Consider the following 23,796-nt stretch of genomic DNA (forward strand, 5'->3'; position numbering starts at 1 on the left):
TATTAGAAAAAGGATTCATCCGACCCTGACATCGCTCCGGGGGGAGCGCCGTATTATTTGCAGGAAGAAAGACGGATCGCCGCGGACGTGTATCGATTATCGACACCGAATAAGGTAATCGTAAAGAATAAATACCCTCCCCGTGATTGACGATTTATTTGATCAACAGGGAGCTAAATGCTTCTCAAAAATAGACCTGCGTCCGTTATCACCAAAGTGTGCGAGTACGGGAGGCGATATTCCCAAGACGGCATTCAGGACCCGGTATTGGCACTATGAATTCGAGTTATGTCTTTTGGGTCGACGAATGCTCCAAAGGGTATTCACGGATCTTATGAATCTGGTATTCGGCCGTTCTTGGATATGTTCGTGATCGTATTTATTGATGATATTCTCGTCTATTCTCTACGAAGAAGAGCACGCGACCATCCGAGGACGGCATTGAGTAGCATCGCGCACACGCAAACCGTATGCCAAATTTTCTAAATGTGAATTCGGCTAACATCGGTGGGTACTTCGGGACATATTATCGGAGCGACGACATCCCAGCGGATACCCGGAAGATCGAAGAGCGTGAAGAATTGGCCCCGCCACAACGCCAACCGAGGTACGCACTTTCTCTCGGGATTGGTCGGTTATTCATGAAGATTTGTGGAGAAATTTGCTTCAATTTCTCAGCCGCCTTTAACAAGGCTAACACAAAGGGAGCCAAATTCCAAGCCGATCGGATCGATGCCTATGAGCGGAGCTTTCGATTCTTCGAAGGAGAAATTGACTACAAGCCCTCCAGTCCCGACACTTCCAGAGAGGGGACCATACGGGTATGTCATTTATTGTGACGCTGTGTGTTGGACCGGGTTGTGTATTAATGCAAGACGGCCGAGTCATAGCATATGCTTCCCGACAAATTCGAAAACATGAAAAGAATTATCCCACCTATGATCCGGAGCTCGGCGGTGATCCATGCTTTGAAAATATGGAGACATTATTTATATGGGTTCATGTTGATATCTACACGATCATAAAAAAGCCTCCAATATATCTTTAAACGAGAAGGAGCAATCAAGGGCAGGAGATGGTTAGAATTAAGCCGAAAGATTATGATGTTGATATTCTATACCATCCGGGGAAAGCTAATGTTGTGGCAGATGCCCTCAGCCGCAAATCTATGGGCAGCTTGGCAGATGTTCCATCGGAAAAGAAAGAAATAGTTCGTGAAATTCGTCAGCTGGCAAGTCTTGGGGTTCGTGTAGCCGAATCTGGGGATACTGGAATTTCTGTTCGTGAAGTTGCTGAATCTTCTATTTTGGAGGAAATAAAGCGCCGCCAATATGAAGATCCCCGCTCGGCGCATTACGGAGACACAAATGTGAGAAGGAGAAGACTCCGTTCGAGATTATATCGACGGGGTATTATTACACAAAGGCACCGTGTGTACCGAGGTCGCGAGTTACGCGCGACAGGTTATGGGCGAGGCACATTACGCCCGTTATTCGTTCATCCCCGGAGCTACAAAAAATGTATCACGACCTCGATGTTTGTATTGGTGGGACGGTATGAAAAAGGATATCGCAATTCATGGCTCGGTGCCCAAATTGCCGAGTCAAGATTGAGCACCGTAAACCCGTGGCTTATTGCAGGAAACGGAGATTCCGACGTGGAAGTGGGAAATAATTAATATGGATTTCATACGGTTTGCCCCCGCACTCCACGGAGGTATGATTCTATCTCGGGTTATCGTTGATCGGCCGACAAAATCAAACCAATTTCCTCCCGCCCGGGACCACCTATTCACCGAGGATTATGCCGTATTATATATTAAGGAGACAGTGAGGCTTCACCGAGTTCCCGTATCTATTATCTCGACAAAAGTGGTATCGCAGCGGTTCGTCCTCGAATGTCCACGTACCGTGTCCAGAGTCCCCGTTTATCGGTGTGTTGTGCACCACATCTATAAACAGGAGGCTACAGACAATTAGGATCTTTGTCTTTTCTTCGATCTAGATCGTGCGATAGTAGCCGTATTATTAGGATGGACTTCTTTCTCGACGAAAGCGTTATGTTTTAGCCGATGCCTCCGAGAGCAGGACACCGCCCGTGCGGGCAAGTCTACCGCCGTGGGAGAGACTAGTAGGGCCCGCAGAGAGTTACCGTGGGCCCGTGCTCGGCCGAGCCGAAATTGTGCCCCTAAGCGGCCGCTTCGGCCACTCCATCACCATCGTAGGCACAGAAGAAGCAAACAGCCCGGCGGGGTTGAGGGACGAGAGGTGGCTCCACCGCCCGCCCCCGAGGTTCGAGTACCGAGCCTCCGCCCCTCGGCCGGGGCGGGGATAGGGCTATGAGGGACGCGATCGCCTATTGACCCGACGGGCGCGCGAGGGTGTCCGGAGGCTCGGGCCAGGGGATGATTATGCGGCGGACGTGACGGCCGCAGGGCTCGTTATTTCCCCGACCCGTAATCCGCTAGAGTTCTTCGGTCAAAGCCCGAAGAGGGACCCTCAGAGTTCATCGAGAGACGCGGCGTACGCCGCGCTCGTCGTGGCCTCCGAGACCGAGTCCTGAGTTCGCGTCGCATCGACCGCACGACATTGCGCCCAATTGGTATGAGTCTTGGGAGCCGGCCCGTAGGCGCAGGGGCTCCCCCTGTATGGGATGAGTTCGTGGAGGCTTTTTCTTGGCCCATTTTCTACCCCCCCCCAGACCAGACGCGCCGTGTTCACTGTGTTTATACATTTGAGGCTGGTGGTGAGTGAGCGTCCGGAGCATGACACGGAGTTTGATTCTTTTTAGCGTACACGCTCCTCACATTGCGGCGTACATACGGCCGACAGGTACACCGCTTTGTTATGGGGCTGGATGATTATTTGATTGACAGTTATATGTCGATGGCTTCTCAGCCGGGCATGGAGCATTCATGGCTTGTGGCCGTGTATGTTCCATGAATGGTTGGAATGATAGCTTGAATTATATGTAGCATGTTCCTTGTTGTAGTAATGTTGAACGAACGTGAATCATATATATATGTGTGTGTAGGAAGATGGCCGAACGTAGGCCATGTTTGTGCCAAGGACGAGCAAATGATACTTAAGGCTTTAGTTGTTGTCGTTGTGAGTTTCATATCGTTAATGAGCCTTTGACGATCCACGTTGATGTTGTATGGTGAAGGATGCGGGCTGTTTTGGAAGTCATTGTACGATTAATGTAAAATTTGTACTAAGAGAATGACATTGTTAATGCATGGATTGTTAGTGTAATTCATGAAATTCGAGAGAGAAGGAAATAGGGACGTGGTTGTTCTTTCTCGGGTTTGGGGCAATTTCGGTAAATTGAACAATGTTTGAATTGTGTGAAAAATTGTATGAATTGCTTAAAGTGTTCTTGCATATGGTTTAAATGGTTCGGATTAGTAATCGAACGTATACGAGCGTTAATGTTAATTTGATTATACGAGGTTAGTCGAATATATTGGAATATCTCTAAGTATGTAGCAATATGTGTTTAGTGTTAGAATGTGTCGGGATTGAATATTAATGTTGGAATGCATTGTGAATCGATTGTTGATGTTGTAGTTTGGTTGTTGTTGGTTGTTGTTGAAATTGGCGAGTCGAAGTCTCGGTTGGTGTATTCACAGGGAAATGCTGCCGAAATTTCCGTAGAATCTAATGTTCGTTTGGAATTAAATGCCTAAGTGCGTATGGCTAATGTTTATATACTTGGCGTTATGTAGATCTTGAAGTTGCCGAGGGAGGCTTGACTTATCTTGCGAGCGAAGAGGTATGTAAGGCGTTACTTTTTCGTCTTTGGCATGTCTTAGTACTACTAGGCTATGACCCGAGCCTCGGGTTATTCTACTCCTAAAATCCGAGCTTAGATGCGTACTTTATTCGATTCTAAAAACTTATTCCTTAACGTATTCAAACTAAGATTTCTTATGTTTTCAAATGATTGAATTTTGAAAGACTTAAAATGAATTTTGACTACAAAAGGGGTCCGAACTTCAAACGTCCGTAACTTTTGCATACGAGCCCTGAACGCCCCAAAACATAATATGTAAGTTCATAAGGCATAACTTTCCCTAACCCCTCATAGTCGCTCGGATGGGGGTCGGCACCCGTCCGTGGGGCCCGCGGCTTTTCTATGCTACCCTTAGGGATTTTTGGGAAAACTTAATATTATTTCCACTTTGACTTCCGCATATGGGTTTCTTATTTACTTAATGAGTGATGATTATGATTTTTATGCATATGATTACTCACGACTCCGCTCGTGCTTATGGTTATTGCCTCGTTCGCGATCCCGGTCGGTTATATTTCGTGCGCGTTATGATATATCCCGTGTGATCTCGTGTTACGGTTTCCCGAGCCCTCGCTGTAGAGCCGGTTCCGTTTATATTTGGTGCTATGCGTGTATGGTGTTATGGTTGGCTATGACGTGTTACGGGGATATGTCGGGTTACGGAGATATGAAACTTTACGGTGTGATCGTCGTGGTATGGCGCCATCGACGAGGGCGACCATCGTTACGCAGAGCCTATGCATGATTTATATTTAATTACATATTTTGACATTTTGCATATCATATCTATTTTACGTATCCCGTTATCGTGGTTCCGTATTTCTCGCTTTACATACTCGGACATATTCCGTACCGATCCCCCTCGTTCTTCGGGGTCGCGTTCATGCCCGCAGTGCGCGCACGCCGCCCGCGACCCACCCGCTTAGGACACCTATTCAGCTTTCCGAGAGTGCTCCTTTGTTCGGAGCTGACATTTTGGTATATATATTTTTCTGATGATGTATATATTTATTCAGGGGTACGACGGGGCCCTGTCCCGTCATATGAGTTTGTTACTCTGTTTAGTGGTCTGTGGACATGTCTGTGGGTGTAGCTGTATCCGTACAGTTATGTATATGTGTGATATATGTTTGGGCGATTTTACCCGCCGTGTAGCCTTGTCGGCTATTCTGATATGATATGTACATTACGGCGCCCAGCCGCTTTTTCTCGACATATGTTGACTATTTTGTGATAATCGTTTGTCTATTATGCGCTAATTCGAGATCATATGTGATTATTTATATTTATGCAAGTTAGTACGTTACTTCGAGTGTCGGGGGCATATGAGTGTCCACCCGGACACTAGTCGCGGCCTACGGGGGTTGGGTCGTGACAAAGACCGTGGCCAAAGTTACTTCCGAAGGGGGGTCTTCTGCTTTGTACATCCCCTACACCCTAGAGTGAAGGCGCCTTTTCCTTTTCCTGGAATAACGCCCGCAGGAATCATTCCCCTACTTTCTGCCGAATGGTCAAGATAGTTCTCCAAGTGGGGATCTTAGCATGAGCCTTCACCAGGGGTGATGCTATCTCCACTCTCTCTTCTTGTCCATCTAACTCCGGGCTTTCTTCCCTATTAGAGTTTTGTAGATCTATCGATCGTGAACCCTGCAGATCTTTTGCGCCGATTGGAACACTACTTTCTAATGTACTGCTAGCTGATTCAGGCATGATCAATGTTTTCTAATGGAACAACTCCAAACAAGTGCGAGTTTAAGAGCTTCTGCTATGAATCAGGATGACACTACAACTATCCCCTACGTACGATGCCAAAGTTTCGACGAAAACGAGATTAAATCGTAAAATCGATTAGAGATTTGTTTTTAAAAGGTTTGAAGACAAGTGGGTTATATCCAATCCTGAAAACTCTTTTATGAGTTTGTTTAGAATGGCAGTGAGTACGACTAAAGCACAATGCGAGATAAAAAGCAAGAAATGTTTCAAGAATGTAACTGTATGAAATAATGTATGATCTTATGTATATTCCTTAGAGAGAAAAGAGAGATAGGGTTACAAAGTGTGACCAAGATGCCTTTCCTTCCATCCTAACCAACCCTTATATAAGCCAAAGTTGGACTTTTCAAACCCTAAAGTATGGGTGATGTGACCTCTTTGTGGCTTCAACGTTTGTATATGCTGTGGCGCTCTGATCGAGGTTAGCAGATGTGACCCGAGTTGTTAGGAATGGAAGCCAGTTGTTTGAATCCTCCGGAGCCCCCGAGTACCCGGTCACGCGAGCTAGCTCCGGGTGCACTTTCACCTAATACACATATATTGGGACAGAGAGAGTATATATATAGAATAAAAATTACAACGGGTAAATTTTGCTGATAGTGTAATTTTTTTTGTCAATGTATAATGTATATGACTTAAAGTCTAATACTACTTTTGTCCTAATTTATGTGGCAAAAATTCCCTTTTACTCTATCCTGAAAACAATGTCATCTTTTTATAATTAGAAATAATTTAATTTTAAAATTCTCATTTTGCCTTTAATGAAATAATTTTTAGTCATACAAATTTTTAAGGTTTATTTAGAGCAGAAATTTCGAAGGAGAGAGTTATTTTTGCACGATCTTTTCAGCAAGGTAAAACATTAAACCACGAGACTAAATAATTATATTTGTGCACAGCAGTAGTTAACACCCATGGTAGTATTGTACCAAAGTTGATGTATCTCATACTCTAGTATACTCGAACAAACATTGGACCATATTCTATTTCAATATTAGCCTCCACTTGCTTTCCCTTTACCCCAAAATTGTCAATGAGGGTTTACATATGGTGAGCAAGGTGGACTTTTCTTTTCATAGATTCTTCACTTTAACACTCATATTCATCGAATCATATATAAGTGGTAGGGGTGTCGGAAATGAAATTGGCCACTAAATTGGCCCAATCAAAATGGGTTGAGGAAATAAATAGGTTGGGGTAATAAATGGATTAGTCTAACATTGACTTACTTGGGTTGAAATGAATTGAAATTTGAAAAACGCTAAAATATGGTACTGTCATGACATTCAACAATTGATTTTTTTTTGACGGGTTATTTTCTAGAAAAATATATTTCGTGGAAAATATTTTTTAGAAATACATTTTTCGCGAAAAATATTTTTCCTGAAAAATATTTTGCGGATTTTTTGTGGCAATTTTTTTTGAGGAAAACATTTTTCGTGGAAAAATATTTTCGAGAAAAACATTTTTCGTGAAATTTTTCCTTATAAAGAACACAACAAACTTATAAGATAAATGATACAAAAAAGTGTATATACATAAAAAAAAAAAAAAAAAAGTAAAGTAAATCTCAAGCAATAGACCCAAATTTAAGTAAATCTTAAAAATGGGCTAAAATTGAGTTAGTATTGGGTTAAGTTAGAGATCACTTTAAAATGAGCTATGTTGAGTTGGGCTAACATCATCCCAACATAAAATAATCTTGAGCTCAACCCATAAAATTTTGAGCGGATTGGACGGCGATTATGTTTTGGGCCATATTTCACGGACATGGTTTGACAACAAGAAAAAATCGTCAAGAACATCAAGAATGGACTTGAAATGTCCAATGTGCCCTTTGTAGAGAGGAGTAGTCAAATAGACTCCAAAGTAAAAAAGCAAAAGTATACGTACTATGTGTCAGCTATTTCTACAACCATATCCCATACATCTCTATCATAGTCTCTCACACACGATCCACATTTTCTCACCTTAATTCATCCCATTCCTTTCTCTCTCACTTATCCGATCTGTTTCTTGCTTCTCTCAGATTTTACCCCATTGTCGTCGTCTTCCACCTGCTCCGTCTGGCAACTATTTCAGTTTTCTCTTCACCTTTTTTGGCAAACTTTAGTTTCTTTCGTTCCATTGTGTTCTGCCACTTTCAGATGAGTTTTGGTTTTACTTTTTGATTTTAGGGTTTCTTTTAGTTGATTTTCCATTTGATTAATTTGTTTTTTCTTTCCATGAATCTGCTTTTGTCTGTTATTTAAGTTGTAATCATGTGTTTGGATGTATTGACTTTCCACTTTATTTACCATCTTCGTGGTTAGTTGCATTTACAACTTAGCTTGATTCTATTCTTCCTATAGCTTGCTTCTATTCTTCCTATCATCCCTCAAAATATTCCTATTTGTTGCGTCTATTCCCCTTCGTTTTCCGTTTTTATTGTTTTTTTCCTTCAAAATATTCTTCCTTATTCTGGGTCTTATTTGTTGGTTCTCATGTGTATTCATTTACATTTATTTCAAGGTGAAACCAAAACAATTGCAAAGGATGTGTAAGGAGCAGATGAGGTTTCATCTCTGAAATCTATTATCTTGAGTATCAATCCTTTTGCTGACCATTGTTATGTATACCTCAAGCCCAGATTTTTGTCGACCGGCATAAAAAGTCATTTTGCTGGAGGTAGTCCTTCTTCTTTTGCAGAAAATTCACTTTACTAATTCTACTATATCTTAAACTAAGAAAATTGATTGCCGTATGTCTTAATCTATGAAACCTATTCACATTTATATTTTCAGACATCCACTCTTTTTTTCCCTGGGAGTAAAATTCTTAAACATATGGCATTCAAGAATGTTTCAAGAATGGTATCTTGATGATACACAATGAAGGATTAAAGGAGGTAAATGATTACATAAAAAAAACAAAAACTTAAGAGAGAGCTAACTCAAGAGCGAAGTTTTTCCTCTTTTTGTTATTCATATTAATATTGAATTAATTTATGATAATGTTAGTGGATGTTTTGATTTATGAAGCAATTTGATGTATGACAGATTTAAGATGAAGTTGTAAAAATTAAAAGTAACTTGATAATATAATTTTGTTTGCAGTTAAATGTTCCCATTTTTTTTTTTTCATTGCTTAATAATTCAGGTGTGACACATTACAAAACTATGTTCTGCCTATTGAAGCTCATTCAAAGGCTTTTGTTTGTAATTTGGTTATTAATAAAGTTGTTGTTGATGGTTATGGTGTTGCTCTTTGTGTCGTCAATAAAGTAAATTCCTCTCTCCCATGGATTTCTGATTTGCCTCCCCACTACAACTCCATAATATGTGACTGCTTTAGTGCAGCACCGTCCATCAATTCCATATTAAGCTTTGGATCACCCCTTCTACATCTCTTCGTTGGTATTCAATCTCCATAGACATTTGATCTTGAGACACTTATCAAATAGTCTAAAGCTCTTCACACCTAGTCTCCAATTATGTGCTCATATTCGACCATCTAATCAAATGCATCCTTTCCTCTCACAATTAAATCCCGTTAGAAGTTTCTTCTCAACTTATTCGTTTATTTTGGAACTTTAGTAGGAATTGATACTAGTGATATTAGATATGTAGGTATCCATGCAATACCTATTTGTAAGTTCATTCTTTATTGGTATGAGACATATCGCTTCGTCAAGGGGTTGATTTCTGTCAAGGGGTTGATTTCCTTTCACACCTTTCAGTAACTTTTCATCCCGCTTCAGTAGAGGCAAAACTGTTGAGTGATTAATTCTCATCCCGGTATATAGTTGCTCGGTAGAATAGTCGAGGTGTGTGGAAGCTGGTTCATACACATTTTATATCAATGTGAGGGTCCGTGGGTGGTTTGTGGTGACTTTAATGTCACAAGGTTCCCATCTGAAAGAACTGAATGTAGCAGGCTATCTGGTGCTATGAAGGAATTTTCTGAGTGCATCAATGAGGTGGAGTTGGTGGATCCTCCTTTATTTGAGGGGTCCTATACTTAGAGAGGGGGGAAAAATCACAGAACTGCCTCTAGGATTGACAGATTTCTCTTTTCAACACTCTGGGATGAAATGTTCCTACAGATCAAACAGGATGTTATACCAAACCTGGGATCTGATCATAATCCGATCATGCTAACATGCGAAGATTGGTCCTTTAAGAAAACTTATTTCAAGTTTGAAAATTGGTGTTTGAAGGTGGATGGTTTGAGAAGCAAAGTGCAGGAATGGTGGAGCTCCTTTGATGTTACAGGAAGACCAGACTACAAGTTAGCTGCAAAGTTAAACCTGTTAAAAGGAAAACTTAAAGAATGGAGCAAGGAGAATAAGGGAAACTGGAGGGAAAGAAAAGACAAAATACTGGAACAAGTTGGCAGCCTAGAAGTTATTCAAGAACAAAGACCTCTGACTGAAGACGAGCAATTGCAGAAGGCTCAGTTGGCTATGGAGTATGAAGAAGTGGCTAGAAATGAAGAGATAGCATGGAGACAAAGATCTAGAGGGCAATGGATCAAGAGTGGAGACAAAAACACAAAGTATTTTCACAGGATGGCCACAGCTCACAAAAGATTTAACACTATTGACACTTTAATGGTTGATGGAGTTCGCTCCTCTGAACCTATGGATATTCAGAATGCAATTCTAGAATTCTATGAGAACCTTTACAGTGAGACAGAAGCATGGAGACCAAACTTGAACATTCAAGGTGTCCAAAGCATTACTGGAGAAGAGCAAATATGGATGTCAAGGCAATTTGAAGAAGATGAAGTATGGGAAGGGATCAAACTGTAATGTGTTGATAAGGCACCTGGCCCGGATGGATACACAATGGCCTTCTTCCAGGCATTTTGGGATGTTTTGAAAGAGGATTTGATGCTGACTTTTCAGAATTTCCATTCTCAATAGATGTTTGAAAAAAAGTTTCAATGCCACCTTTGTGGCCTTGATCCCAAAGAAGGTGGGTGCAACTGAACTAAGGGACTTTAGGCCCATTAGTTTGATCACTGGTGTGTACAAAATAATTTCCAAAGTGCTGGCAGAAAGGTTAAAGAGAGTGGTGAGCAAGTTAGTCAATAAGCACCAAATGGCATTCATAAAGGGGAGGCAAATTATGGATGCTGCTTTAATAGCAAGGGAGTGTATTGACACCAGACTTAGAGGAGAAGAGCCAGGAGTGATGTGCAAGCTGGATATTGAAAAAGCCTATGACCATTTGAACTGGAATTTTCTTATCAACACTCTTAAGACAAATGGGGTTTGATTGCAGGTGGCTAAAGTGGATGGAGTTCTGCATTAAAACTACCAGGTTCTCTATTCTAGTAAATGGAGAACCTGTGGGTTTTTTTCCTGCAGAAAGGGGGGCTCAGGCAGGGGGACCTTTTATCCCCTTTCCTTTTCATTATAGCTATGGAAGGCTTGGACAGCATGATGAGAATTGCTTCTCAAAATAGCTGGATCAGAGGATTTAATGTGAGAAATAGGGCTAATGAGGCTATGGAAATCTCCCATCTACTGTATGCTGATGATACAGTAGTTTTTTGTGAGGCAAATCAGGAACAGATCTGCCATTTGAGGGTGATACTAGTGGTTTTTGAAGCATGTTCTGGGCTGAAAGTCAACTGGAGGAAGAGCAGTATATTCCCAGTCAAGGAGGTGCAGCAGATCCAAGTGCTTGCAAGTATTTTGAATTGCAAGATTGAGAATCTGCCTACTGTTTATCTTGGAATGCCTTTGGGATCAATGCATAAAGCAGTGAAAATCTGGGATGGCATCATAGAGAAGACTGAAAAGAAACTAGCTCTATGGAAATCTCAATACCTATCCTTGGGAGGAAGACTCATCTTAATCAACTCAGTCTTGGACTCCTTGCCAACATATGTGATGTCCTTATTTCCTATACCAAGCAAGGTGGTTAAGGCTTTGGACACTCTAAGGAGAAACTTTCTATGGCGAGGAAACAATGAGGAAAAAAAAAGTTCCACTTGGTAAATTGGGAAGTAGTTCAACAAAGCAGAATGCATGGAGGATTGGGGGTGAAGAACCTAAAATTACAGAATAAAAGCTTAGATATAATCAGGAAGATCAGGCACTATGGAAAGAGGTAATTCAACATAAGTATAGCCAAAATGGGAAATGGTGTACAAATGAGGTGACAAATACCTATGGTGTGGGGGTATGGAGGACCATTAGAGCTTTCTGGCTGGCTCTGAAGGCAAATGTTAACTACAAGGTGGGTAGGGGTGACAAGATTCTTTTCTGGAAGGAAAATTGGAGTGGACAGGGGACATTACAATTACTGTTTCCTAGCTTATTTTCTATAAGCACAATTCCAGATAGTACAATAGAGGAGATGTGGTCTCCCCAAGGCTGGAATTTGGTTTTCAGAAGACTTCTAAATGATTGGGAAATAGCATGGGTAGCAGAACTATTGTCAGTAATTGGTGGATTTCAAGGAACTAATTTTGAGCCAGATAAATTGACATGGAAGCATAATCAAGATGGACTGTTCTCTGTGAACAGATTGTACAACAAGGGTTTGACTGAAATTTCAGGGAGGACACCAGGACCTTGGAAATCCATTTGGAAGAGTGTGGCACCAACTAAGGTGAAGTGTTTCACCTGGCTGGTAGCTTGGAGAGCCTGCTTGACTCATGAGCACTGCAGAAAAGAGGAATAAACATTGCTTCAAGATGCACATTATGCAAGGAGGCCTTAGAGACAAACAAACACCTTTTCCTTCATTGTAAAGTTACGGCACAAGTCTGGGCATTGTTCATTAATTTGGCTAAGGTGAACTGGACTATGCCTGAACACACTGCAGACCTTCTAAGCTGTTGGATAAGAAGGGGAGGGAGCAAGAGTCAGAAGATTTGGTGGAAAACAGTTCCTGCCTGCATCTGGTGGAACATTTGGAAGGAAAGAAACGACAGAATTTTTGAAGGCAGAGAAAGTTCATTGCAGAAGATCCAATGGAAGGTCTTTACTTCATTAAGTTTTTGGTGTAAAGAACAATATGTAGAAGAGGAAGTTCAGTTAGTGGACTTTTTAGGATTACTGTAAGTATTTCTCTTTCAGTAAAATGTAAATTTTTGGAGGTGGCCAGCATACCCTTAATGCTGAGGAATACAAAATTACCAGTTTCAAAAAAATATCAAAAACTTAAAATATAACTCCCCGTCACACCCCTGAGTCCTTGTATTCAACTTCTAGTCACTGCCCCAGATAACCTTATAGGGAAGAACTCCACTTTACACCTCAAAATACTTGCTAGACTCATCTTCATAAGCATTAACTTAAAACAAGCTACTCTTTGCTGATTTTCTTTTCTTCTTTGCTGATGAATAAACAGAGAATTATATCTAGGATATGGTGTGACGAAATGGAAACACAATTTTAACACATGATTTCAATGAAGAAAGATTCTTTGTCTTATTGGTGAATCAAAGGATTGTCTATTTTTCTTAAAGAGGAATTGTACGAAATACACTATAAAAAAAGATAAATCCTTATCAACCATCCAAACAAGCTGTTTGAGAAGATGGAGAGGCTCAAACTTCCTAAATGTTGGTTATCTGAATCAAATTTGGGTATTAGTCCATTTCTTTTGGTTATTTCAGGTTGTTCTCTATTGATTTTTCTATATGCATGTCAATGCTTTTTATTTATTTATTTAATCATGCATGTTGATAAATAAATACTCACACTGGTGCATCCAGGATCTTGTTTGATAATATGCCTAGATAAAATGTTCTTTTTCCTTTTCTGTATTGAGATGAAATTAAGAGAGGGCAGCTACAACAAGCTTTCCTTCGTCTTTGCTCTCTAACTTTTATTCTGACTCTTAAATCGTAATCTAAACAAACAAGTGTATCACAAATAGACGTTTCTTAAAAAAATACAAAATCATTGTCAAGCCTGTAACAAACTGTATCAGATCTTCCATAAAAATAATTGGATAGATTATGAAAAAAGAGTTATATTTGGTATATTCACTGAAATATAACTTTATCCGCTTTTCTTTCCTTCATTTGGTATCTATTAGCCCTCAAAAGTTCAATGTTAAATATCAGCATTTATCATTAAGTCTACATGAAGTATCGCTACCAGACATAATTCAAGTTTATCCGCTTTCTCTCTCATTTCGTGTTTTCTCTTTCTGTTTTATTTGTGCATCCTGCCGTTATAGTACTTGAAATATCAAGAATATTCTAATTTTCTTCATTCATGATTGTCTTCTCAACATTTAGGATTTTTAAGATTTAAAAAGTGTGTAAAATTTGGCTCCTTATTTGCAGATTTCCTCATCATTCCACCTGCGGTTCACACACAACAATGAGGTAGTTTCATCTCCTTATTTTACTCTCATAAATGTGATTATTTGGGAATCGGCAAGTAATTCTATCCCCTTTGAAGCCATTTTCAATTTGCTTCACCATGTGTATCTTGAATTCTTTTTATTTTTTTCGATTATGGATAAGGTGGTCATGTCACTATCCTCGGATGTGTCCTCTATTTTATATCATAAGAATAATATCATCTATACTTAGAGAAAAACTTTCCTTTAGGATCTGTGAATAAAAATTGTTGATATAATGTGTGATAGATGTGAAGGTTTAGACTGTACCTGGTTGTTTTCTTTTTTTCATTGAGCTTAGTTCATTTTATGAAGCATTGGGAGTTAAAGATGAAACAAAATCTGAAGTACTATTTTAGTAGACTAATGGACACCATAAGATAAGAGTCCCTTTCCACATCTTTGCTACCAATCCCAATGTATTGGGAGTTCTTCATTCCAAACTCCTCTCTGAAAAACAACAATCGTAAGTTAGGAGAGTGCAAAATGGGATATTATTAGCATAAGAATTTTTTTATCTTTTCTCTTTCTCCTTTTTGCTTGATCCACATTATTACAAAAACGAACAAAAAGTTTAATTTATACTCATCATCAAGGAAACTTTATCCAGGGAAAGCAAATCTTTCATTTTGTTCTTTTTGATATTGTTACATGCAGAGTTAATAAGAACATCCAGACCAAATAGTTCGTTTGTAGACAAACTTACACTTAAATTCTGGCATAAGTACATTTCTTCTTTATGCTTTCTTTTTGATAATCGAACGATGAATAATGAGCATTACCAGTGTGATGGGAAGTAGTTTGTATGTGTATTTGATTGGTTAACTTGATTGCAATTTATGTATGAAATCTGAACTTTTGGGACTTTGAAATGACAGGTTGGCCTCAAGCAAACGGTAGAAGTGGTTGTAATTTTACACCCTCATGTCATGTTCCATTTGCAAATAATTCTCGATGTGAAAACACAGAGCAAGGGGCTGATATTTGAATAGGAAAAAGAGTGGATCTGCAGGGTCCCAAATTAATTGGCTTATTCGAAAAAGGCCTTGAAAGGATTCTTCTTTGTTTCTTAAAGCATTTGTGGGATAATGCTCTGTCTCTTTTATGAGTTTGAAAGAGATTCACACATTTTTCATGTGCAAGGAGGAAAATAAGGTATAGGAACAGGGCAATATACTTTTGCAGCATGATGTATTTAACAGGCATGGTCGTCCCTTTGCACTTCAATATGTGTTCCATTATGTATCACCATTATTTTGGGCCAGGAAAGGTGGTGAAGAGAATAAAAGGACTTCTTCAGTTTATGAATATATGTAATAGCCATTCTTCCTTTTGAAACAGAAATCTATAGATTAACTAAACCCTTTGTCGGTCGACCCAGCGTTGAAGATATCTTGGAATTCCAGGTAAATCAATATTTTTGTACGGTGCATACATCATGACAAGCAGTAGTAAAGAGTTAGATACATGAAATTAATATTTACTATCTCCTTATTCTTGCATTGTTATTGCATTTCTTTATCAATTTGCTATTTATGTGACAATGAAATTCCTCATTCGCAGTTTGATATTTGATTGTAACATTTGATTTAGTACAAAAGGTTGGCCAAGTTGCCAACAAATAATTCTTTTTCCCCTTCCTTGCTTCTTAGTGAAATTTTGTTGTACTGTTAAAGGGAGAGAGCTAGAAAAAGATAAATGCTAAGGAAATACCAAGAAAAATAAAGAGAAGTGTCAATCTTTTTTTTGTTTTCTTAGGTGAGGAGAAAAGGACAAAGAGAAAAGAGCATCATGTTTGTTATTTATGGACTGTGAACCTTTCGACTACAAGTGGAGTTTAAGATATTCAAGAAATGAATTGGACCTCAACTCCCTCTAATTCTTATTAAATATGTACAGAAGCAAATTAGTGTGCTTAATTATTGAAAATAATCAAATTGGCCCTTTTTATGTTAGGTAAACTTTGAAAGATCCAGTCATTTCCTTGCTTCCTGGAAATAGATTACAGGAGGTTAGTTGAATGTATCACATATTTCCAAACACTTTGGAGTAAATAAAAGGTTCTTCTCCAGATTTGGTAACTGCATTTGATGCTGGACCTGATTAACATGTGGAGTGGTACATCTCTGAAGCTGTTTGTACGCGGCCATCATCAATTGTACTGGTTCCTGAAGGATCACACCAGATGAAACAATTCATATAGTGCAAGGGGACTTGAGTCTTGTGCCTTTACATTTTGATTTTATGTTTTATATATCATCAGTGTAAACAATTTTTAGGTCATCCTTGAGGATCTACATATAAACCTTCTTTATAAACAGGTAACTGACTTGATAGTGTAAAAATTATTCATGTCGATTATGTATATTACTTAAACTTTTACATTTTATGAAGTAGGTAGGACTAGAGTTATGCCTTATATTCTGCTTTGAAATTATGGGGCTTACAACAGAAGGTTTGGATGTTCACTGTTACAATATCTCAAATATTTTGAGACATAAGGCGACAATACTGAAAGATGGTGTAATTCGGAATGTGCCAAGTCCCTTGGTGGTATTCATAAGGTACCACCCTCAATTGTTTTTCTTTGCTTTGATATTTTTCATAATGCTAAGAATTTTGGCAAATTGCTAATAATGTAGGCCTTTTGTATACCTGGCCTCATGTTGGGCCAGTGCATAGCACAGGCATAACCTACTAGTTTTCTTAATTGATAATTAGTGCCCAACTCAAGATAACATCTCTTGGTCAATCTTATTGTTCTATCAACCTCATCTACATCACTTCTAAATGATTCTTATGTGGAAATGTTCATGGTATCTGAAGTTTAATTGAGCTCAATGTTGCTAAACACATGCATAACACGATACATAATGCATGACTTTTAGTTTTAACATCTCTTACTCTAAATTGGTTCATATGATATGTTGTGTGCATATGATTTCAGGTTGGATATGTAACTGTCATATGCTTCACCTACTTCCTCATTAGATGCTTTGTGGCAAGGCTTTATTTATGTATTTCCTCCCCTCCGTAATGCTGGTCAACATTTTATTGCCCAAAGAGTAACATCCTTTAGCTCCATTAGTTAGTTTTGCAAACTGGTAAATCAACTGAGGTACTCTTAGCTTGCCTACGGGGAGGTCAAACCAGGGAAACCAGGTTTTATAGAATTTGTGCTATTGCTTGTAAGAGGTGAAATTATTGAGGCTATTTTCATGAAATAAAAGGTTGTGACTTATGCTTTTAGGCTTTAGCCCAATACGACCCAAATTACTCCCTGGAAAAAGCAAAGGAAGAAAAAGGAGATCTTGTAATAGGAACATGTACAACTCAGGACAAAAAAAGGGAAAGTGTATCAGGTTTATAGGAAAAGGAGCTTTGACTTGAGAGCCAGACCTGCCTCGAGTCTCCAAATAGTTGTTACTCTCATGCTTGTGAACTTCTTTGTAATTTTTAATTTGGTTCACTGCAGGTTATGTTATCTGCTTTTGATTCTGATGCATCTCTTGATATCCTGGACCATCCTATCCTAAATCTGATATTCCTACCTGGTATGTCTTAATCTGTTAATTGTTCTCCTAATCCTCCCTTCTTCTCTATCTCTGTGTGTCTGATCATTCTTCTGTGTGGCAGCTGGTAGAAATTCTTCCTTCAGCTCTTGTGCTCTACATCCTGTGAAAGTTGCCTGCAAAAAGTGTATTTGCACAATACCATCCAGCCAGTTAGCTGCAGCAGACTTTTATCGCCGGTCTTACTACACTTTCCCATGTTTGCCCCTGCAGAAGCTAAGTTGAGTTCTGCAAGAAATATGGAGATGCAGATAGGATCCATGTGCATTAATTTTGCTTAAAGGCGATGATGTCAAATCTTTCCCCAGTTGTTAATAAACAGAAGGTTGAGTTGTTTTACTTACATTATATTATTTATGTGGTTGTCGTGAAGCTTCAGACGAACAATTGTTCCACAAATTCGTGGAAAATATCCTAGTCATGATGTAATGATGCAGAGGGTTATCAGTTTCATCACTGTACTATTTTATTCTAACTGTGATGTTCGGCATTTCCTATAATGTGAGATTGCACGGATGTAATGTTCATCATTTGATCAATGACAATGCTCTCTGTATTGACTTTTTGTTTGGTAAGTTGTTTCTAATTTTCTTGAAATCAAGATATTCTTCAGAGCAGTGACTCCCACTTCGAATTTCGATGAATAATAGGCTGATCATCTTTCTCCACTTAAATATTAGACGTTTGTTTCCAGTGATGTGCTCATACTGCTAAATTGAAGCCCTGGGGTGCACAGTTGTTTCCAATATACAACAACACTTTTGATTTTCTTACGCACTGATTTGTTCGAACAACACGATAAACTGATTAAACTTGAATGTTTTTCATTTTCTGGTTCTCGAAACCTTTTTGGTTTGCCCCTTATTTTGCTCCTGAATTGTTCATTATCAGCCTAAAGTTGATATAATTGAGGTAACAAAATCCTCACTAAACGCAAATGTACATAATGCGTGCAAACACACGTATTAGACGGTATGTACACAATCTACATAGATAGGTTTTCTTTGACAAACAAACGATTCTACGACTTAAGAGAGGAAAAGAACACTCCATTCATGTATACACTAACGAATGAATTTCTATTAGATAGGCAAATTTTCTCTACCTGCCAGCAATTCTCCAATCCAGGTCTAAATTACAAAAAGCATCTTGAAATCCAAATTGCAAAGTATAAACAACACACCAACAATTTGACAAGGAATGAATACGGGATAGTAACTAGCACAATCATCATCCACAAGACCAGCTATAACCTTGATTCCCTCCAACCAAATATCTAGGTCAATTTACAGAAACTGAAGCTTGTGCCACCGGTTTACTTATAAAATTATCTCAGGTTTTGTGGAACTTCATCAACAGGAGGAGCAGCAAAGCGAACATTAGCGGTCCGAGCCACCACTACTGGCTCGTCAGCGAACAATGCTTTGATAACTGCTGGTGTTTTCAGGGGTCTACGACAAGTCATTCGTGGATAGACGTCTTCTAGGAAATAATAAGCATGGCCTGCAATCATTCCCTGAAACAAGAAAGTACACTTTCAGTATAGCACCAAGATTGCATGTCACATAAAGTAGTAAATGAAAGGAAATATGAATGTTCAAGACCCTATAAACAAATTCTAAAAAGCAAGGTAACTGAGTGCTGGCATAAAAAACAACAGACACGGGTGCAGCTAGAAAGGTCTAAACAGAAAAGCATCCTTTAGCATAATACTATGTTGCAACAAAAAAAAGGAAACTAGTCAAAGATAGATGTACAAGAATCCATGAGTTTTACTATCTGTCCCACATCTTGTGCAAGAATTGGTAAGCTAAACAGTAATATGCCTTAAAATGCTAGACTCTGCATTCCTTAGTTCAAATAATTGCATAGTAGTATATACTACAGATCAGCATCCAATTTTCCGGGTTTATCATCTTTGGCTAAATCCTTGGTAGAAAACATAAACATGACTGGTTGGTGAAGCCATTGACACATCCTTATAGTTAGGGAAAGCAGAAAAGAAGTGTAAGCTTTCTCGCTTACTGAAAAAGTCAAAAATCCTGGCTAAGATTCAGGCAAGATATCCATCAAGTAGGAACAAAACCTATTTAACTTTAAACCTCAGATAGTCTCATATTGTAGCATGAAACAAGAAAAACCTATTACAAGCACGTAAGTCACCAGAAGTATACCAGTAGATCCACCCAAGCACTGGCCCCAACAAGCACAGAGAAGCCCAAAAGAACCTGAGACATGGAGAAAGAAGTGTGATCAGGTTATCCGCCACAAACACAACCAAAAAACTTCATTGAAGCAAAACTACAAGTAGATTGCCACTTCAAGAAACAAGATATGAAAAAGATTGTCTCATGTGAATATTTGTATCCTGGATGCCTTATTTTATTCTAATTCAAGAATTAAGTGTTTCTATTTATATGTCAATATTCTTTTAGTAGTTCTCCCAACAAAGAATATCATTGTCTACCAAATATCTAAGTGCTTTGAAACGCTATTAGTTGAGCAGTATGTAAGGGGCAAATTAACTCTGTGTCTTTCTTGCGCAAGACCATGTTATTGAAGACTCCATACTATGTTCCATAAAAGGTTTCGGGCCATTTAGACCCTAAAAACCGGAAACATGAAAGACTACAACAAAAAAATACGGAACTATTAGATTTGGTGCAAAAACACCCTCCATTCACCTGTGGGCCCTAGAATACCCCTGACGTTAACCTTTGGGCCTAAAATACCCTTATTTTTAACGAACCCATTCAGTTTATTACGTGGCCCCCTTTGATTGGTTATTCATATAATTAACTAAATCTAATTAATTCAACCCATTTAACCCGATCCACCAACTAACCCTTGACCCGCCCTAAATAAATCCCTAACAAACCAAACTGAAAAACCCTATAACCCATGCATTTCATTACATATCAGCCTAGTCTCCTTCTTCCTCTTCTTAAGAGCGTCATTGAAAGATTTGGAGAACTGTTTTTGGAATTATAGTAATCACTGGTTCTTTGTACATTATTTCTACTGTTTTAGGCTACTTGCACAGCTGACTCCTATTTGGTAAGAAAACTTCAATTTAACTTGGGACATGGATCTCTCTGATTTCTGTAGCAAGATCAAAGCATAGTTCTCTTCCCACACTTTTTGAAGGTATTATGCTATTAGAAAACTTTATGCAATTGAGGATCAGAGGAATCACACAATTAAGACGAAAAATAGCTAGCAACTTGGTAGCATTCTTGAAATAAATTGTTCATTACTAAGCAAAACACCAACAATACATTACATTACACCTGCAGATTCCTAAGAAGAGGAACGAGACTAGGCCAATTTTGTTACACCTCGTGATTTCATACATTGAGATTCGTCGTGTGTTAGTGGTTCTAGTCTTGGACACCGGGGTTATTAAGGTTAAATGAGATTAGACATGTTTATCTTATAGTTATAAGGGGTTAAGTTCATGTTTAGCAGGTATTGGAAGGATTAGAGGCTCAATGAATCGACGAGAATACATTCCGGCAAAAGTTGAGATTTACGGACCGTATGTATTATACGAACCGTAAATTCCATGATCTCCACCATAGAATTGGATCAGTGGTTGGTGTTGACCGTAAATTATTTACGATCCAAATGTACGGACCGTAAATTATTTACAGTCCATATATTGGACCATATATCTGAGGCGGTGGAAGATTTTGTTTATGTTATTTACTCGACCCTTATTCATTTTAGCTCATTTCCAACATTTCCCAAGTCCATGAAAGCTCTAGAATCTTCCTCCAAATATATCCAACCAAACCCATGTGAAATCAAGTATTGAAAGGTGAAAATCAAGAGATTCAACTGTTGGGAGGCTCGCTAGGGTTTGTAGAGTCCAAGAATTCCTTTGATGTTGAAGTTGGTGGTTTCACTCAAGTGGAATAATTTGATCCAAAGCTTGCTCTTGAGTGTGATTCAGGTAAGTTTTCACATCTATTGCATGTTGTTGAGGATGTTTAATTGCTATACAACTTGATTGAGGAAAGAAAGAGAAAAAGGAAGTTCAAATATGAATTTAAGGATATTTTTAGTAGTAAATTAACTTGAGTTATAATTATTAGAATGATTTGAGTATAATCTTCTTATGAGGGGTAATAATGATGATGGGGAGGTGTTGTATACAACTGTATAAGGGGTTGTGTTGAAGTTGTTGTTACAAATTGATTATAAGAATAAGTTTTGGGGATTGTATTGGATACAATATGAATGAAATCTCTTAATCATGCTATTGTTGAATCTCTCATTGTTGTTTGGGAGTTGATATGGACTATGATGGAAGTAGGTGAAATAGGAAGTCTTTGCACGCTTTAATTTCTCGTTTTATTAATTATTCTAGTTTGAATTTATAAGTATTTCCAAGACTTGACGTTAGTGTGAATCCTCTTGAATGTAGATTTGTGAACTTGGAAGGAGAAACGTTAAGTAATTGAGGAGACGAAAAGGTATGTAAGGCTAACCCTTTCCTTCTAAAGGCATGATTCCCTTATTGTGAACCCATACATGATATCCATAAAATCCTATTTCCTAGAAACGCTGAAGCTCATAATTCTCGAGGTTCTCGCATGGACATTGTTGACAAATATTCTCTATATTGATGATAATAATGATGATGATGATGATGATGATGATTCTATTTCTAAAGATACCAAAGCTTATAGCTCTTAATGTTTTCATAATATTATTGAGTTGTTCCATGATTATTGATTTTACTCATTGTTGTTGATCTCATCTTATGGTATTTGTTCTTTCAAGGTGAGATATAGCAATGATGATGGTTCCATAATAGAAATCGGAGGTTTATCGACCTTACGTCACTCCGATAGAGTTACCACGTTTTATTTGGGCTCTCATGCATGCTTTATTTATACGTATGTATTTTCTCACACCGTGCCGCATTATAGTCGGTCGGGCAGGCACGTACATGTGCACACCACTACAGTGGGTAGATTATGATGTTACCCCGGACGCGGGATGATATGATATATGGATCGGGCTGCACGTTCCGCTGCAATATATATATATATATATATATGTATATGTATATATATATATATATATATATATATATATATATATATATATATATGCTAGCATGTTATTTTAAAAAAAATACGTGACATCGAGTCTTAAGAGGCATCCGGATGTATGGGTTATCTCTCTTATCTCGTTACCTTCCATGTCTTTATTATGTTGTTATTCATGCCTTACATACTCGATACATTATTAAATGCGCGACATCCTTTTGCCCAGGACGTTGCGTTTATGCCTCAAGTAGGCGGTGGAGACGGATCGGATCCCCTTCATGGCGGTTACATGGGAGCGCTTCATTTGCTTCGGAGCTCCATTCTAGTGGTATTATCCTTTTGCGTACATATTTGGGCACGGCGGGGTCCTGTCCCGTCTTTACGATGTTATACACTCCTTATAGAGGCTCGTAGACAGATGTATATAGCTAGATGTCCTCTAACCTTATCGGTTCATATTTTTGTACATCATTTTTAGTAAGACTTGTCGTGCATGTATATATATATATATATGAGCATAGTTGATGATGATCGTATAGATGAGCTATTATTTTTGTGGATTCATGCCACTTATAGATTATAATGTTCATAGGTTATCTTTCGTAGTCCACACAGAATGGTAATGAGAAGCGTGAAAGAGGTGTTCGGTAGGCTAGCCTCCGGTGCATGGCGGCCCTCCGGTGGGTCGTGACTGATTTGTAATGAAATGCATGGGTTATAGGGGTTTTCAATTTGATTTGTTAGGGATCTATTTGGGGCAGGTCAAGGTTTAGTTGGTGGATCGGGTTAAATGGGTTGGGAATTAATTAGATTTAGTTAATTATATGACTAACCAATCAAAGGGTGCCACGTAATAAGTGAAATGAGTCTGTTAAAAATAAGGGTATTTTAGGCCTCAAAGGTTAACGTCAGGGGTATTTTAGGCCCCAAAGGAGGATGGAGGGCATTTTTGCACCAAATCTAATAGTTCAAGGGTATTTTAGGCCCTTTTTCAAAAAAAATATAGCTCTGCAAATAGACTTTTCACATAATAATGACAGCCAACAAGCTGAGCGTGTCAACATTGATTTTCAAAATCAACATACTACAGGGTCTGTAATTTTGAATGCAAAACACTACCTAAGATTGCATAAATCACCCAAAACAAAATGAACAAGGGGCCTGCCACACAGAAAAAACTTTTCTGAGACCCAGTTGAAGCTCTTCACACCCCAAATCCCTAGGAATGAACGTGAAAAATAT

At 38.7% G+C, this 23,796-nt stretch overlaps 1 protein-coding gene across 1 annotated transcript; it reads left to right on the forward strand.

The window, feature by feature from the left end:
* Positions 1 to 1,168: 1,168 nt before the first annotated feature.
* On the forward strand, positions 1,169 to 17,719 carry LOC132041681 (uncharacterized). Its single transcript, XM_059432390.1, has 10 exons — positions 1,169 to 1,369; positions 1,641 to 1,693; positions 8,707 to 8,830; positions 9,653 to 10,356; positions 10,475 to 10,823; positions 10,922 to 11,476; positions 11,646 to 12,173; positions 12,233 to 12,544; positions 17,398 to 17,476; positions 17,559 to 17,719. The coding sequence occupies exons 1-10, from the start codon at positions 1,169 to 1,171 to the stop codon at positions 17,717 to 17,719; spliced, it is 3,066 nt and encodes a 1,021-aa protein (XP_059288373.1).
* The last annotated feature ends 6,077 nt before the right edge of the window (positions 17,720 to 23,796 follow it).

This window comes from Lycium ferocissimum, unplaced genomic scaffold, assembly GCF_029784015.1.
Source record: "Lycium ferocissimum isolate CSIRO_LF1 unplaced genomic scaffold, AGI_CSIRO_Lferr_CH_V1 ctg11028, whole genome shotgun sequence".
NCBI classification, from domain to species: Eukaryota; Viridiplantae; Streptophyta; class Magnoliopsida; order Solanales; family Solanaceae; genus Lycium; species Lycium ferocissimum.

Coding starts and splice junctions, on each gene's coding strand:
- LOC132041681 (XM_059432390.1), top strand. CDS start 1,169: ATGGGCAGCTTGGCAGATGTTCCATCGGAAAAGAAAGAAATAGTTCGT. Junction 8,831..9,652: donor CTCTTTGTGTCGTCAATAAA/GTAAATTCCTCT, acceptor ATGTTCCTACAG/ATCAAACAGGATGTTATACC. Junction 11,477..11,645: donor TATTTCCTATACCAAGCAAG/GTGGTTAAGGCT, acceptor AGATATAATCAG/GAAGATCAGGCACTATGGAA.